Source organism: Theropithecus gelada, chromosome 20, assembly GCF_003255815.1.
Source record: "Theropithecus gelada isolate Dixy chromosome 20, Tgel_1.0, whole genome shotgun sequence".
Classification (NCBI taxonomy): Eukaryota; Metazoa; Chordata; class Mammalia; order Primates; family Cercopithecidae; genus Theropithecus; species Theropithecus gelada.
Genome location: NC_037688.1, coordinates 39,676,206 through 39,692,240, shown reverse-complemented (window position 1 = coordinate 39,692,240; position 16,035 = coordinate 39,676,206). Strand labels below are relative to the sequence as shown.

Below are 16,035 nucleotides of genomic sequence, written 5' to 3'. Positions count from 1 at the left end.
TCAGGCAGCAACATATATTCACAATCTTGCTTAATACTTAGAAGAGATATCAATCTTGATTCCACTTTATATGTGAGAAAAATTAACCTCAGAGAGGTGAAGCAGCTTGCTCATGAGTGCAGAGCTAGTGAGTAGCCTAATACCTTCATTTAGATACTGTATATCTTAAGAGGGAAGCTTAAGATGGATGGGGGGCTCCCTGGGGGTAAACAGCCCAGTGCTGACCCCATTTAAGTTCACAGTCAAACCTCCCTGGACCATTTTCATACCAGCTGCAGTTTAGACACAGCATCTGCTATTTAGAGAGCTGGTTTTCTTTTGTTTTTTTCTCTTTTCTTTCTTTTCTTTTTTTTTTTTTTTTTACAGAGTCTCACTCTGTCACCCAGGCTGGAGTGCGGTGGTATGATCTCAGCTCACTGCAACCTCTGCCTCCCATGTTCAAGCAACTCTCCTGCCTCAGCCTCCTGAGTAGAGTAGCTGGGATTACATGTGCACACCACCACACCCTGCTAATTTTTGTATTTTTAGTAGAGATGGGGTTTCGCCCTGTTGGACAAGCTGGTCTCGAACTCCTGACCTCAGGTGATCTGCCTGCCTTGGCCTCCCAAACTGCTGAGATTACAGGTGTGAGCAACCATGCCCGGCCAGAAGAGTTGGTTTTCTGAACCTAGTGTGACAGGGGAACACTTCTTCCCCACTTCCTATGCTCTTTGAAATATGGAGGGATATCTTTCAGTGTGACATTCCTGGCCACTCTGGCTCCCCTACCCTCCTTCCCCCAAGGGAGGTAGAGCAAAGTATCTGATTGGTGAGTTTGGCGGAAAGAACTGGACATGAACATTTTACCTTGTGCAAAGGTCTTTTCTCTCTCTAGCAGGAGAACCAAATGACAATTCAGAGAAAATGATCAGGACTGAGAAGGAGAGGAGAAAACCCAAGAGGCCAGACCATCCTGTGGACACTGTCATCTCTTCCTTCCAACCTCCCAGCCTATAAAACACCTCTGCTAAGCCCAACTGCCCAGTCCAGGCCCCATCTGAGGGTGAGGCCTGAGACTTTTCCACCTTGCCTTGGCTGAGCACCGTTATTACCACATGCCAGACCTGTGCTCCAATATGCATCTATCAGGAATAAAGCTGATGTCTTAAGCTCCCTGTATTGTTTCTCCATTGGTTCAGAATTCGGGGGGAAATGGGGTTTAGGGACTGACCCCACCAAACAAAGCAACAGCATCTGGTGAAGAACCCTACATTTGTTCTGATTTAATTTCACCTCATTTAGCTCCGGTTGGGTTTGCATTGCTCATACCAAGATGCTATGTGATATTAACTCTGAGTCAACAGCTCGGAGGAATGTCAATAAAGAAACTGGAAATGGTTCAGAGGAGGCTAAAGAGAATGATGAACATTCTGGAAACTAGGCCATGGGAAGAATGGTAAAAAGAATGAGAAGATTTAGTTCAAAGAAGACTTGGCTCTGATATGATGCAGTCCACATGTTTCAAGGGCAATCATGCAAAATAATACTTTAATTAGGTTATGTGACTTCCAAGAGCAGAGTTAACTTCAAGGGAAGAATATTTTGCTCATTATAGGGAAGATATTTACAACTATTAGCATTGTATAAAAATGAAATAATTTCCACCAATAGAGGATCAAACCCCTGTCACTGGGATTATTCAAAACCCCAATGGATGAAATGGGATGATCCTGAACAGGGTGTTCCGGTATTGGGAAACGGTTGGGTCTGAAATAAAGTTTATCTATATGATTTTTATAAACCCTAAAGTGGCTGAATGAACTGTCTTGGCTCCTCACCCCTTTTGCCCCAATATCACAAGTGACCTAAAACAAGGAGGGCAGGCCAGGGGAGATCCCTTGCATGTGGCCGGATCCTGGCTGGGGAGCCCCAGTCCCCACACAGCACTTGCTAATGGGAGGGAACATGGAAGGCTCAGAGCTCTACATGCTCCACTAGGGAAAAGCTTGGCCCAAGAGGAACTTCTTTTTCCCTTCATCCTTCCTTGAAGGAGTCTGTGATAGCCCAAGTAAGAAGACAGAGGCCCTGATAGCAACTAACCTGCAAAAATGATGTCAAGAGATGCAACTCCATAAGCAAGAGAAAAGTTTCTTCTCTGCCTGCTTCTCTCTGCAGGAACCAAAGCAGAAGTTGAAAGCTAACATGTGGCCACAAGAATATGTTGTTTGATCTATGGGATTGTTTAAAATATAAGAAAGAGGCCAGATGCAGTAGCTTACACCCGTAATCCCAGCACTTTGGGAGGCCGAGGCAGGTGGACTAGCTGAGGTCAGGAGTTCGATACCAGCCTGACCAACATGGTGAAAGCCTGTCTCTACTAAAAATACAAAGTTAGCTAGGCATTGTGGCGGGTGTCTGTAAACCCAGCTACCTGGGGGGCTGAGGCAGGAGAATTGCTTGAACCCAGGAGGAGGAGGTTGCAGTGAGCCAAGATCGTGCCATTGCACTCCAGCCTGGGTAACAAGACCAAAACTCCTTCTCAAAAAATAATAAATAAAATAAAATAAAATATAAGAAAGAAGTCATTGCCAACTTGTTTTAAATGGGAGATTTCACACACAAAGATCCACAATTTTCATTTTGCCCTGAAATACCACAAAAGTGGCAAAGTGGCAATAATTGACTGGAAGTAGGAAGCAGCTGCCTTCTCTAGTCAGCTGCCTTCTCTAGTCTGCTCCAGTTTGTATGGGACTTACCACCCTCCACCAAGTTCTAGACACTGAGGACAAGTGCGATAGTTCCGGCTCACTCCTGTAATCCCAGCACTTTGGGAGGCCGAGGCGGGAAGATCACCTGACGTCAGGGGTTCAAGCCCAGCCTGGTCAACATGGTGAAACTCCATCTCTACTAAAAAATACAAAAATTAGCTGGGTATGGTGGCGGGCCCCTGTAATCCCAGCTACTCGGGAGGCTGAGGCAAGGAGAATTGCTTGAACCTGAGAGGCAGAGATTGCAGTGAACCAAGATTGCACTACTACACTCCAGCCTGGGCAACAGAGCGAGACTCTGTGCAAAAAAAAATTTTAAAAAAAGAAAAGAAAGGGGAAAGGTTCAGGACAGGAGATAATACATTTGTTTTAAAACATGCCAAATTTAAAGTTTCAGGCTAAATTTCTGGAAATATGAGTCAGGAGCTCATCAGAATGTCAGGTATACAAAACCACGATTTACCAATCCTCTCACAGAGGAGACAATTGATACCACAGGAGCAGGTATGACTTTGCTACTGGGTAGGGAATGCAGCCAAATAGGAAGGTGAAGTAAAGACAGAGTCAGAGGTTACCTTGGAGGAAGGGTAGGAAGAAGAACCTGGAAGAGTCAAAGGACAAAGAAATGCGGGAGAAGCATGGAAATGCAGTTCTTGCAAGGCTAGCGAGGCCAAGAAAAGAAGGAAAATATGGTCAGTGGTGCTGGAGCAGAAGTCAAGCTCTGGTGATTAGAGGACACCAGTGACCCTCAGAGAGCAGTTTCAGCAGTCTGGGGGGAGCCAGTGCATGTTCTATTTGTACCACTTCCTGGGTAAGCAGGAGCACGCTTAGAACCAAATCAGCACAAAGCCTTGTCCAGGGCAAGCCAACAATTAAGTCACCATGGAACAATGGAGCTTCCAACGGCTCAGCCTTGTCACTCTGCCCTTTTTATGCAAATGACCCCAGCAAAAAGAAGAGCAAAGGTAAGTACTTCAGTAAGTGGGCAGATTGGGACAATCTTATTGTGTCCAACTAACGACCATGAAAAGGAGAGGACATTTCACCCACATGGCTGGTTCACTCACGGTGCATTCGCTCATTAACGCTGTGTTAGGCCTAATGTGCTCAGAGACTGAGAAGAGGCACATGGTCATGAAAAGAGACCTGGTTCCTGCCTTCAAGCAGCTTGCAGTATAGTTGGGATGGATTTCCATGCCATCCGAATACTCCCCAATCAAAACACTCCATCTATAATGCCTGATACAATCATTGTTCAAACTTTCACAAAATCACCTGGGTTAACCACACCTTTTTATGCTTCCCTGTAGTAGGAAAAGGTAAAACTTAAACCTCATGATAAGTGGGGACATTTTTTCATGTAAAAAGCATCTGGTAGACTGGATTACAGACTCACTGACGACCATCCTTTCAACATCCACCATCACTTTATTGCTCATGCTTCACCAGCATCTATCTACAAATCTAACCAAGTTCTATTTCATTATTTCCAACTTCCAGTGATATTTCACTTGAACTACGCTTCACTGCTCTCAGACTCAGTTCTGAAGTCAAGCTTAGCACACGGCATTTCTCAAGTCATCACCCTCTGCAAACATCCCTAGCCCTGTCTGTGGTAACCTTATTTCATCATCTTTCATAAGTATCTTCTACACCCAATCAATTGCCAAGCTCTGTGTTAGGCAGAGTCATGGGCACATAATAGACGTTCAATATTTACTTTTTGGTTGAGTGGACACATTTTATATTCTGGGTAACCTTTGTAGGCTAATACCAACTATGGATCTAACACTTCTAATGACAGTGGTTAAGAGGATGGCTTTTGGTAAGCGTTGGATCTGATCTGGGTTTAGTCCAATCTCTGCTACTTAGTAGCTCAGTGACTTTGGACATATTCCCTTGTTTACAAATGTAAATTATTAGGGTTGTGAGAATCAAATATAAAATGCATGTAAAGCTCAGAGCACAGAGATGTTATTTCTCTTAGTCTCTTAGTACAATGTCAATGTTTATCCATCTAAATAATCTAACGTGCAATCCAAAGGAGTCCAAACCCCAAGATGATACCAATGGTATTCAACTTGAGAACCTTAGTTGGATTATTCAATAATTGCAAGAAGGGATCTTCACTGACCTGAGACCCTTTCTTATGAGCATAAAATATTTTCACTGAAAACAGATCTTACTTCTCCTCCTGGATCCATTCTCCAATATATCCAGTTTTGAAATTTTCAATAAAAAATTATCTAATGCAGGCCGGGCGCGGTGGCTCAAGCCTGTAATCCCAGCACTTTGGGAGGCCGAGACGGGCGGATCACGAGGTCAGGAGATCGAGACCATCCTGGCTAACACGGTGAAACCCCGTCTCTACTAAAAAAAGTACAAAAAAACTCGCCGAGCGAGGTGGTGGTGCCTGTAGTCCCAGCTACTCGGGAGGCTGAGGCAGGAGAATGGCGTGAACCCGGGAGGCGGAGCTTGCAGTGAGCCGAGATTGCGCCACCGCACTCCAGCCTGGGCGACAGAGCGAGACTCCGTCTCAAAAAAAAATAAATAAATAAAAATAAAAAAAATTAAAAAAAATTATCTAATGCAGCAAGCTTTATTGAGTGCTAGCTATATTCATTGTAGCTACTTAACCAGTTAGGCTGGAATACCTTCCCACTTTCCCTGGGGAAAACTACTTTTAGATTCTTAACAAGGTCCCTCTTTCTTTGTCAAGCTTTCACCAGCCCCACACACAAGACCTGTGTTTGCCTGGGATCCACTTTGGGAATGAACCTGGAGGTTTCTTATATGCCCCATCACACAGCCACAGTTGGGTGTGGCCATGTCTTTCCCAGTGGTCCATGAAGCCCTGAGGTGTCTGCCCTGTACCCAGTAGATGGTGAATCAATACTCAATATTTGAGATGTTTGAGAATGACTGGAGGGGGCAGGATTAAAAGCCAGAGGATAGAAAATTAAAGTTACCTGTGCATCTCCTGCCAAGCTTAGTGGGTAGGCTGAGAAGGACAGTGCATAACCTCAGAGAAGGGGGAAGGAACTCCAGTGAATGTGTGTCCAAGATGAAAGAAAAGTAGGAATTTTGATACCATCACTTGAGAGTAATTGCATGGTCTTAAAATTTCCTTTCCCCTTTGCTTCTGGAAAATACATGGCACATACTGGGCTCTCAGTGAATATTTATTGAATGAATACGTGAATGCTTCTGTTTGTCAACCTTTTCTTTTGTTCTTTTTGTTCCTTCGTGTTCTTCCTAACTACTCAAGCTTTCCCCCTCACCACCCCAATACAGTCATTCTTCCTCTCCTTCTCTCTCTCTCTCTCTTTCTCTCTCTCATTTGCTAACTCCATCTATAGTAGTATAAGATATGTAGGGGTGTGTGTGTGTATGTGTGTGTGTGTGTGTGTGTATTATTTTCCATTTACAGAAGAGAAAACAGAAGTCCCAAAGTCCAAAACTGAGCACCAAAGTTTACACAGCTGTCCACACAGCTAGTAATAAAGATGCAGCAAATAAAGTCCTATTCCCCCAGAACCCTCCCACTTTTATGTGCATCAATCCAGGGTGCACTTTGACTCCCAGCAACCAGCACCTGTGACTCTTTCCCCAAAGGGCCAGAACCCACTTTGCCAGCCAGTGTCCACATGGTGCCAGAAGTGCACGGAATTAAATCTCCCCTCCTCCCCACATCCAAGGGGGAAGAGGGGTGACTGCCCTTAACTAATGATTGACAGCTGTGAAGGCATAAAGACGACATCCTCTCCAGTCCCCAGTTGGCACAGCTCTGATGTGTGATCCACAGTACCCCACGTCCGCCCAGGGTGATTAAGCCCAAGTGACCTTCAGAGGACTTCTCAATGTCACACCCTTGCCTGGCTTCTTCCTTTTCCCTGCCCATCTTCTCAGGAAACCCTCCCAATAAATCTTTCGCACAAATCCTCACAGAAAGCACTGCTTCTGGGGACCTAGCCTAAGGCAAGGTAGATGCAAGATTCAAACCCAAGCCTGTCTGTCTTCAGAGTTTTCTCCCACTATGTTGTGGTTGAGATGTTGTTACAATCATGCCAGTCTATTCTTTGCTCATTTTACAGTTATACATTGAAAATGCATCATACAACCCCGTCTCTACTGAAAATACAAAAATTAGCCGGTGTGATAGCACATGCCTGTAATCCCAGCTACTTGGGAGGCTGAGGCAGAAGAATCACTTGAACCCGGGAGGCAGAGGTTGCAGTGAGCTGAAACCATGCCACTGCACTCCAGCCTAGGCAACAGAGTGAGACCCGTCTCAAAAAATAAAATAAAATAAAATAAAATAAAATAAAATGCATCACACATACATTTTAAAAATTTGAATGGCCGCTGTGGCTTCAGGCAGCTTGAAGACAAATATGTATTCAAACACCCTATGCTTGCTTACTTTTTCTTACTATATTTATATTGTCTCTAAGGCAACAAACTTTTGAACATATTAGCAAAATGAAATCAAGGGCTTAAAGGGGAGGAAAAAAGGTTACTTTTTTGACTTGTCTTTGTAATTGCCTCTCGCCTGGATCCATAATTAAATACAAACTAAAAGGAGCTTTAGCTGTTTAGTGCTCTCTTTTAAGTATTTTTATTTTATGAGTAATGTAATCACATTAGAGAAATTTGAAATCCAGGGGAGAAAAAAAAAAAAAAACACGCAAATACTCTAATCCAACCATTAACCAACTATTTCCTTTATAAACTATTTCCTTTCATTTACACACTCTTTCCAGTACACTAATCCAACCATATACAAACTATTTTCTTCCAGCTGTTATCACAGCTTTTCTCCCAGCCCAGGGATCTATGCATTTGACGTGGTCGCAGACTTGTTCCAAAGCTGGGGTTTCCTGTAAGTTTTCCTTTGGCCCAGGCAGTTTTCCATTTAACACAGTTCTTGGGGCTGTCATATTAAATGGTGGCACATTGTCATACCCAGAGGATGTACCATATATTATCACCCTTTTGGTTGCTTTTGATATTGAATATTAATCTTATTAAACAATAAGATTGTGTTGAATGTGCCATTTTTGTTTTGCTTCTACTCTTTTGTTTTCATATTTCAGATTATGTCTTTAAAATAAATGTCCAAGACTTGAATTATCAGATAAAGGAACAATATGTATGGCTTTTGATGTACACTGCCACATTTTTTGCCGGTCCTGCCCCACCAAAACGCATACTAATCTATGTTATCATAAGCCAATGTGAAACAAAGGTCATTCCAAACTCAGCATGGCTTCTCATTCTTTAAAGAGTTCTGGTCTAACAAAATGAATTCATTTTAAATTTCTCGATTTCATACAAAGGTTTTGAAACCTTGTCTAGAATTATATGAGCATATAGCATTCCTCACTAAAATGACAGAGAATTTGAAAATAACAAAGAACGTGAAAGTCACATTTCAGTCATCCTTAAATATATGTAGTACTCATCTTAATCCTAAACTTTCATAATTACTATAAGCATTTCATGTAGGGATTAGTCCTTAAGCTTGAGTTGCCTAATTAATTTAATCATCCTTACTCAACACTAAACACGGCACCTTCAGTGGCTGATGTGGGCTCACTGAGTTGGGTGCCTATTTTGTGAGCGTTAATTCATGCCTGCATCTTGAAATGCAGAAGATAAAGAATGTTGACAAAATAAACAAGCAAGAAGGAATTCCCATTTTTCTCAGCTACCCTGTGGTTTGCCTGAGTTCATCCTAAGCTTTCCTAATAGAACAGGACACAGAATAGGAAAATTGAGACTCTCTTACAAATTTCACCGACAAGCCATTTGAGAATTCTAGTGAAAATGTGGAAAACCCAGCCAGACTCCCAGATACATGATTCCAGGTGAGGTCAGACGTTCTTGCAGAGAAACATCCCACTGACTGAATTTTCTCCCCTTAAACTTTCAAAAATTAATTTAAATAAGCTTGTTTTCTGTGACACATCAAACCCCCAACAAGCACCACTTGAATTTTGTTTCAAGAAAGCGTTTTTCTTTAACACAATAACAAAATCTGTTTCTCTGTAAATTGCCAAGCCCCAGATTTTCTCTCAACCACATCCCCATCCCATTCTTGCCTTCACCCTGAGGCCCATGGTCAGAGGGGTGATGATCTCCCACAGACGATTCCACAGCTGATTTTTTTTAATTTGGCAGGGCTTTCTGGGTTAGGATAACGTTGGGTAATCCTAATTACAGCCATATCCAAGCTTAAACTCCATAACCAAACAAACCAGTTTTACAACTCAAAGAAATTTAATTTGGCCTCATACTTGCGGTGGGGAAACTCACACACACACACTCACACACACACAAAGAAGGGAAAAACTGGCAGCTCAGCTAACAGGCAACCGAATGTTGGACACACTGCCAGCTTGGTCCAATTAAGAAACATTAGAGGTCTAATGAGGAACAGTTCAGACAGGACGCAAGGTTCTTGACAGCAGCCAAGCAAACTGCAAAGTCTCCAGCCCAGGTGAGTGAATCCCTTCAACCTTTCAAAACAGCAAGGGGCCAGTAGGACTTGGCTTGTAAGCTTTCTTGCATACCTAGGGAAGAACGGTCCAGGTGGAGAACCTGGCCAAACAATGATCTCAGAACAAAAGTCCATTTAAGCCTAAAAAACAATCTATGGGACATTCCTGGGTACAACAGAACACATGAAATATTGCCATTTTGCCTATTAATATTTATTCCTGGGAAATTAACAAACTCATTGTCTGGGTGCATTTCATCCTCTCCTTCCCTCCTGCTACCAGCCCCTTCAAATGCACCTCCTGGAAAAAACTGAACCAAAGCAATGTCATGAAAAATACTTGGGCGAGGGCTTTCATTTACTCCATGCCAAGTATTTTATTTTTAAGCCAGATTTGACAAAGTCCTGCTAAAGCAAAGCAAGTTTCAGATCGTGCCCTCCGTGAAAATTGCAGCGCCGTTCTGCTTACCTGTCACCAGGACTGCCTTCTGATCCACAGGTAACAACTCTTGGCCAGATAGGTAAGTATACATGAGGAAACATGACAGAGAGAAGAGGATCAAGCCCCAAAACGGGGACAGGATGAGTAGGCAGACTGCACAGAGGCCTGCCAGGCAGACCATCCAGTTCCACAGCTGCCCCGAGCTCTTCTTGTATTTGCAAAATACTGTCCCGCACAGTACTGTGGGGACAGCCAGACAGATCCATGTCGTGTCTGAGAAGAAAGTGCTCATTCTCAGTGACTCGCTGCACCTTCAAGTGCTCAGGGCCAGTGAGTCTAGTGGGCAAAGGCTGACTGGAGGCAGCCTAAGTTATGTGAACAGAGAGTCAAGAAGGGAGGGGAGAAAGCAGCCCCAGCCCCTTTCGACTGAGCAGAGATTAAGCATAATCATATTCCCAGTGGGTAATTTAAACCAGTGTGCACTTCAACATAAATACCAAGGCACTTCCTATTTGACCACTCTCCCCCTCCCTGCCCCCTGCATACACAACACATGCACATACTCACCCACAAACACACACCTTCTATTTTTTAAATGACAGTCCACCTCTGGAGAGATGACTAATTGGATAATAATTGACAGAATTCGAACTGCACGGAGAATAACAGGAAAATCCTCTAGCTCCCGGGAAAATACTGTCTTCTTCAAGAGCCTGCAGTGTGTCCGGGTGCTGAGTCCTTTTTCTGACTCAGCAGTGAGTGAGAGAGAGAGAGAGGGAGAGAGAGAGAGTGTGTGTGTGTGTGTGTGTGTGTGTGTGCATGCATATAAATTCAGGCAATCAATGAAGTTTGGAAAATAGATTCTGGAAGGGAAGGCACCTCTGATCTGGTCCATAGCTTCAGGACTCCTACAAATCCCAACTGAGGCAGGCTGAAGGGTTGGATGGAGAGGGATATGAAAGTAGAGGAAGATATTCCTTGGCAGAGGAAAGTGCTTTGGTCTTTCCTGAGGGGAAACATGCCAGGGAGAGATAATAATGACCATTAACTAATAGCGGCTAACATCTATTGGTACTTTTTTGTGACAGAGGTTGTGTATAGCTGCTTATTTGTTCATTCGCTTTATTGCAAGCCTATTCTATGCCAGCCTCCATTCACTGGCACTCGGCTCATTCTCCTTGAATACAATATCCTTATGAAGCTGGTTCTAGTATTATAGTAATTTTACAGGTGAGGAAACCAGGGCACAGAGAGGATAAGAGACTTAGTCAAGATCTCACAGCAGTGCAGTCTTGCAGCCTGATCTCAGAGCTTTTTGCTCCTAAGCATTCTATTCCACTGCCTGCTTTAGGCAAAAAATAATAATAATAAAATAAAAATTAATACATTATGTGCTAGATCTTTCCTATTTTCACCCCATTTCAACCTTGTAAAACGCTTTGAGGTGGATATTATTATTATGGTCAATTTACAGAAAGAAAAACTGAGGCTGGGAAAAAATAAATCCCTTACTCACAATTGGCTTGAAAGCCAGCACTCTGCCGCTACAGCACCACCTAACAGTGCTGAGCCAGAGAGGGGCCACTGCACCTGGGCTCACGGTGTGCCCCACGTGGGCCACATGCCCGGCTGTAGGGAGGCGAGGTTCTGATCAAGGCTGGGCTTTGGCAAAGCTAGAGAGAACCTTTCTCTATTTGAGGTCGGTTTCCCTGTATTCAAATCTAATCTGAGCTCCACCACTGATTAATTACATAGTCTTGGGTGGGTCACTTTACCTCTCTAGACCTTCATCCCTTCAGCTATAAAATCATATCATATCCTGCCTGGAACAGTAGAAGGAACCTCATAAATGCTAGTGATTCGTGTTTTTTAAACAGGAGGAGAATGAAGAATAAGAGGAAGTCGTGTAAAACAAAGCGTCCAATGGAACATAGACTTGTCCCAAAACAAGTGCTGGAGTTAAATGAGGGGCAGGAGGAGGAGGGGAGAGGATGCCTTTTGTGGATGATGCTGGGGAGGCAGGACTTGGGAAGGAAGGGATCCAGCAGTATACCCCCTGTAAAGGGAGGCAAGCAGAGCCCACCTGGGCTCAGAGCCAACTCAAGACCCAAGGGAGAAGGGGTGGGAAGCAGTGTCTTGTGAACCATTACTGTGCTGTGGGACTGTGGGGTTGGACAACAAGGCAATTATGAGGGTCTACGTGCAGTGATGGCAACTCTTGTCTGCCCTCCCAGCCACATGGACATTTGAGTCAAGGAGATGTTACCAGCTGCAGGCTGGGAAGTTTAGGGGCAGGGATCTGGAGTTGTCTTTGGCTAGCCCTGAACTCTCCCTCACTCCACAGACCCCAATTCCTTCCTGGGTGTCCTCTGAGCCACGGGGCACCTCTCACAATCCTTGTGGCCTCACCAGCCCAGAGCATCCTAGCAGTTAGCTCCGGTCGAAAAACAGTTTCCAGGTGAGGAGACAGGACTAGTTATGGCTCTTTGCTGAGAGTCTTGGCATTTGGTCAGTGGCTCCCACATTTGGGCTGGGTTTCCTGCCAAGTGCATGTCCACGTGAGAGGAGGTGACTTTTCTCCTGGAGGCAGCCCCTGTGACTTCCCAGACCTGCTCGGTCCTGGGGCTTCCAAGGAGAGGGCAAAATCTGTGAGCAAAAGCCACCCTCAGGCCACACAGAAGTCCCAGGAAGGATACTCCATGAGCCCTGATGGTGAAGGGGATAAACAGTATTAAGAACATGAGCTTTCAGGTCTCACAGACTTTTAAATTGAGTTCAAATCCTGGCTTAGCTGTGAGTCTCTGGGCAAGTTACCTGCCCTTCCTAAGCCTCAGTTTCCTCTTCTGTAAAATGAGGGTAGGAGGAGTCCTGCTTCCAAGGGCTGTTTTGAAAAGTGAATGACATCATTCTTGCATTGTCCCTGGCACTGACATGTACTCATGGATGGTAGGCACTTTTCTCATTTTTGGGGGTACCAACTGCCTCTTAGTCTTTTTCCTCTGGGCAGAGAGAGAGGTTCTTGCCAGCTACCTCCTCATTCATTTATTTCTTCTTTCAGTTCAGCACCCAGGTGTTTCCCTTGTCATCCTTCAGATATCTGTTTAAACGTCACCTCCTGTCACCCAATCTGAGTATCTCCTATCAGCATGCCTTATTCATTGCCTTTGTTGCACTTAGCTCAAGACACAATTATATATTTACTTTGATTATTTTAACACCATTTTCTGTCTCCCATACTAGACCATAAACTTCATGAGGGCAGGAACCTTATCTGTTTATTGTCTTACCTTTACTGTTCACCAAATGCCCAATCCAGTGTCTGACACATCATGTATACATAATTAATGTTTGTTGGATGAATATAGGAAGGAGCACATTTCTATTGAGAGCCTTCTACGTGGCCAGTTCTGCACCAGCCATGAAGGAATTCAGCAGTGAATAATATAGACCCGGTTCCTGGCCTTGCAGAGTTGAGGACCCAGTGCTTCCAGGAGGCCTGCTGCAGGAGCAGGGACTAGTGGAGCGGGGGTGTGCATGGTGGTGGAAAGGAAGGCTATTTACCAGTTGGGGAATATATGGAATTGTAGAATCCCCAGGTGAGAACTAGCCCAACCCTTTCTGAGCCCTGAACGTCCTCATCCTGATGTCAGGGTCGGTCCATCTGAGAGCTACCACTGAATGAAGATTTCCCCCAATCTATTGAGCTAAATCGTGTTTCTTGTTTGTCCCCACCATTTTGTCCTGAAGCTATTCTCGAGGCCATCATGGCTTGGCCAGTGTCCCTTTTCTGGCAAGCTTGCTCTCAGCCTTCCAGGGAGAAGGAGCCAACTGGACCAACTCATTCTTGCTAATGATGCCGGTGGGTCAATGTGCCATTTCCTCCTGCCAGCAGAGGGGCCTTTTGGAAAATGCCTTCTGAAAACAAAACATCTTACCCAAAAGAAAGGATTGCCTTCCCACCAAAAAAAAAAAAAAAAAAAAAAATGCTGGGCAAAGCAATGCTGGGAAAAAAATGCTGAGAATCCTCCAATGTATACTTTCTTAGAATTGGTGGATCATGAGTTTAGAAGAGAACTTGAGGAAGGAACGGCCCATCTGAATGGGGATTCTCTCTGTCACATCCCCACCAAGTGGTCATCTTGTCTATTGCCAGAACATCTCTGAGAACAGGCACTTCACTGCCTCTGAAAGCTGATTTTCCCATTCAAGACGACGGCTCGGGATAGTAGAACCTTCTCCTCTAGGCCAAATTCATCTTGACATTTGTCTTCCCTCTCCACGTGGAGTCGGAGGATATCTTGTTCTATTTCTTTCAAATATTTGAAAGATATTTCAGAGCTCAAACATTTTTAAAATCACGATGTTACAATAACTGAAGAACATGTTGCTATGACGAGGGTAACATAATGATGACATGATTTGCCAAGCAGAGAATGACTGTGTGTTGACGTCATAGTGACCCAAAGTTCAGGATATGGACAGGGTGGTACAAGCCATAACAGATCATCTCACGGACATCACAGAGATCTTGTTGGTAATACGGGGTTTTTGTTTGGTTGTTTGTTTCTTGCTTTTTGAGCATTAGGGTAATAACTAATGTTTTAAGTGTTTGTGATTGTACAAATATCATGTATTACATATTTGTCTATTTCATACAGTGGGCAGGGGTGAGGAGACTAGGAGAAGATGGCCAGTAGTTGGGGCTGGACCATGCCTTTTTTCTGTCTTTGAAATAATATGTGGTAAAGATGTCTAAACTCCTCAATTATAAATTCCAAGTAAGTCAGATCCCATTTTTTATAGGGTTTCAGGGATCTGCAGCCACTTCTCAGAATAGCATCCAATTTCTTACATCTCCCCTGAAAGATTAGGCCCGGGACTGGGCACAACAATTTCAGTACAGTGCAAAGAACATAGACTAGAATAAGATTATCACCTCCCCTATCCTTGAAGCTATATTTTTGCTTATGTGTCCAAAGATGTATTTGCTCTTTTAACAAAAGTGCCCTATTCTTGACTATCACGGTGTTTGTTATCAAGCAAAATTCCAGTTTTTATAGTTTCTGTGTCACTTTTAGCTTTTTTAGTAAAATATCGTACTCATGTGGAGAAATTATCCAAAATAAAAATAAACATCCATTCATCCATAGTGATATAAGTTATCAGTTAAGTGAATAAGAAGAGACAAATCTCACATGCTGAAGAATTATAAATAATGGACATAAATACTCCTTGCCTCAAGGACTTGGAGTGTAACTCTCCATTAAGTGTGAGCTACACAGGGTAACTTTCTTCCAGAGTGCAGTATGAAAACAGAGAAACAGAGCAACTTTACCATGAAGAAACCTGACAAACACTACCTCAGCCAGGTAGTGAAGGTCAGCACCAACAATGGCAAATCATGTTGATAGTATGATGTGATTTAAAAAAAAAAAAAATGGCAACTTTATCATTGCAGAACATTCTACAAAATACCCAACAAGTATTGGGTCAAGGTCATCAAAAAACAAGGACATTCTGAGAAACAGTCTCAGCCAAAAGGAACCCAAGGAGACGTGACGACTAAATGTAATGTGGAAACCTGAGACAGAAAAGAGACATCAGGTAAAAACCAAGGAAATCTGAATACAGTATAGACTTTAGTTAATAATAATATATCAGCATTGGTTCATGAATTGTGACAAATGTGAGGTCAGATGGAAATTAGCATCAGAACTTGGTATGTAACCAGGGCTTTTGCAGAGTGGGGTGTGTGTGTGTGTGTGTGTGTATCTGTCTGGGGGCATGTATATGTGTGTATACCTGCATGTGTGTGCTTGTGTACAGGTGTATAGGTGTGTAGGTGTACCTGAATGTGTCTGTGTGTGTGTAAGTGTATGTATGTGTATACATATGTAGGTATGTGGATATTCGTGTGTGAGTGTACATGTGTACACGTATGTTTATGGACTCATGTGTGTAGAGGTGTGTGTCTGTGTCTGTGGGTGTATGTGTGGCATATGGGGAGGATGTAGGGAGTGTGTGGGGGTGTCTCCATTCATATGTGTGTATATGTGTGTGTGCACATGCATGTGTAGATATGTGTAAGGGTATTGTACATGTGCACACATGCATAGGTGTGTGGATGTGCATGTACACAGGCATATCTATATATTCGTGTGTGTCTTTGAGTGAATATTTGTGTATGTATGTGCATGTGTGTATGTATATGTAGATGTGTCTATCTGTATCTGCGTCAGTATATGTATATATGTGCATATGTATACATATGCAGATGTGTATATCTCTATCTGTGTGTAGGTGTATGTGTGTATGTGTATATACATGTAGATGTGTACATGTAT

General features: G+C 43.4%; 1 protein-coding gene across 1 annotated transcript in view; it reads right to left on the bottom strand.

The window, feature by feature from the left end:
* HSD17B2 (hydroxysteroid 17-beta dehydrogenase 2) overlaps positions 1–10,176 on the bottom strand; it is a 64,294-nt gene extending 54,118 nt beyond the window's left edge. Inside the window, exon 1 of the mRNA XM_025370340.1 lies at positions 9,719–10,176. Coding sequence (XP_025226125.1) covers positions 9,719–9,983 — 265 coding nt within the window. The 5' untranslated portion in view covers positions 9,984–10,176. The remainder of the gene's footprint in view (positions 1–9,718) is intronic.
* Between the last annotated feature and the right edge of the window lie 5,859 nt (positions 10,177–16,035).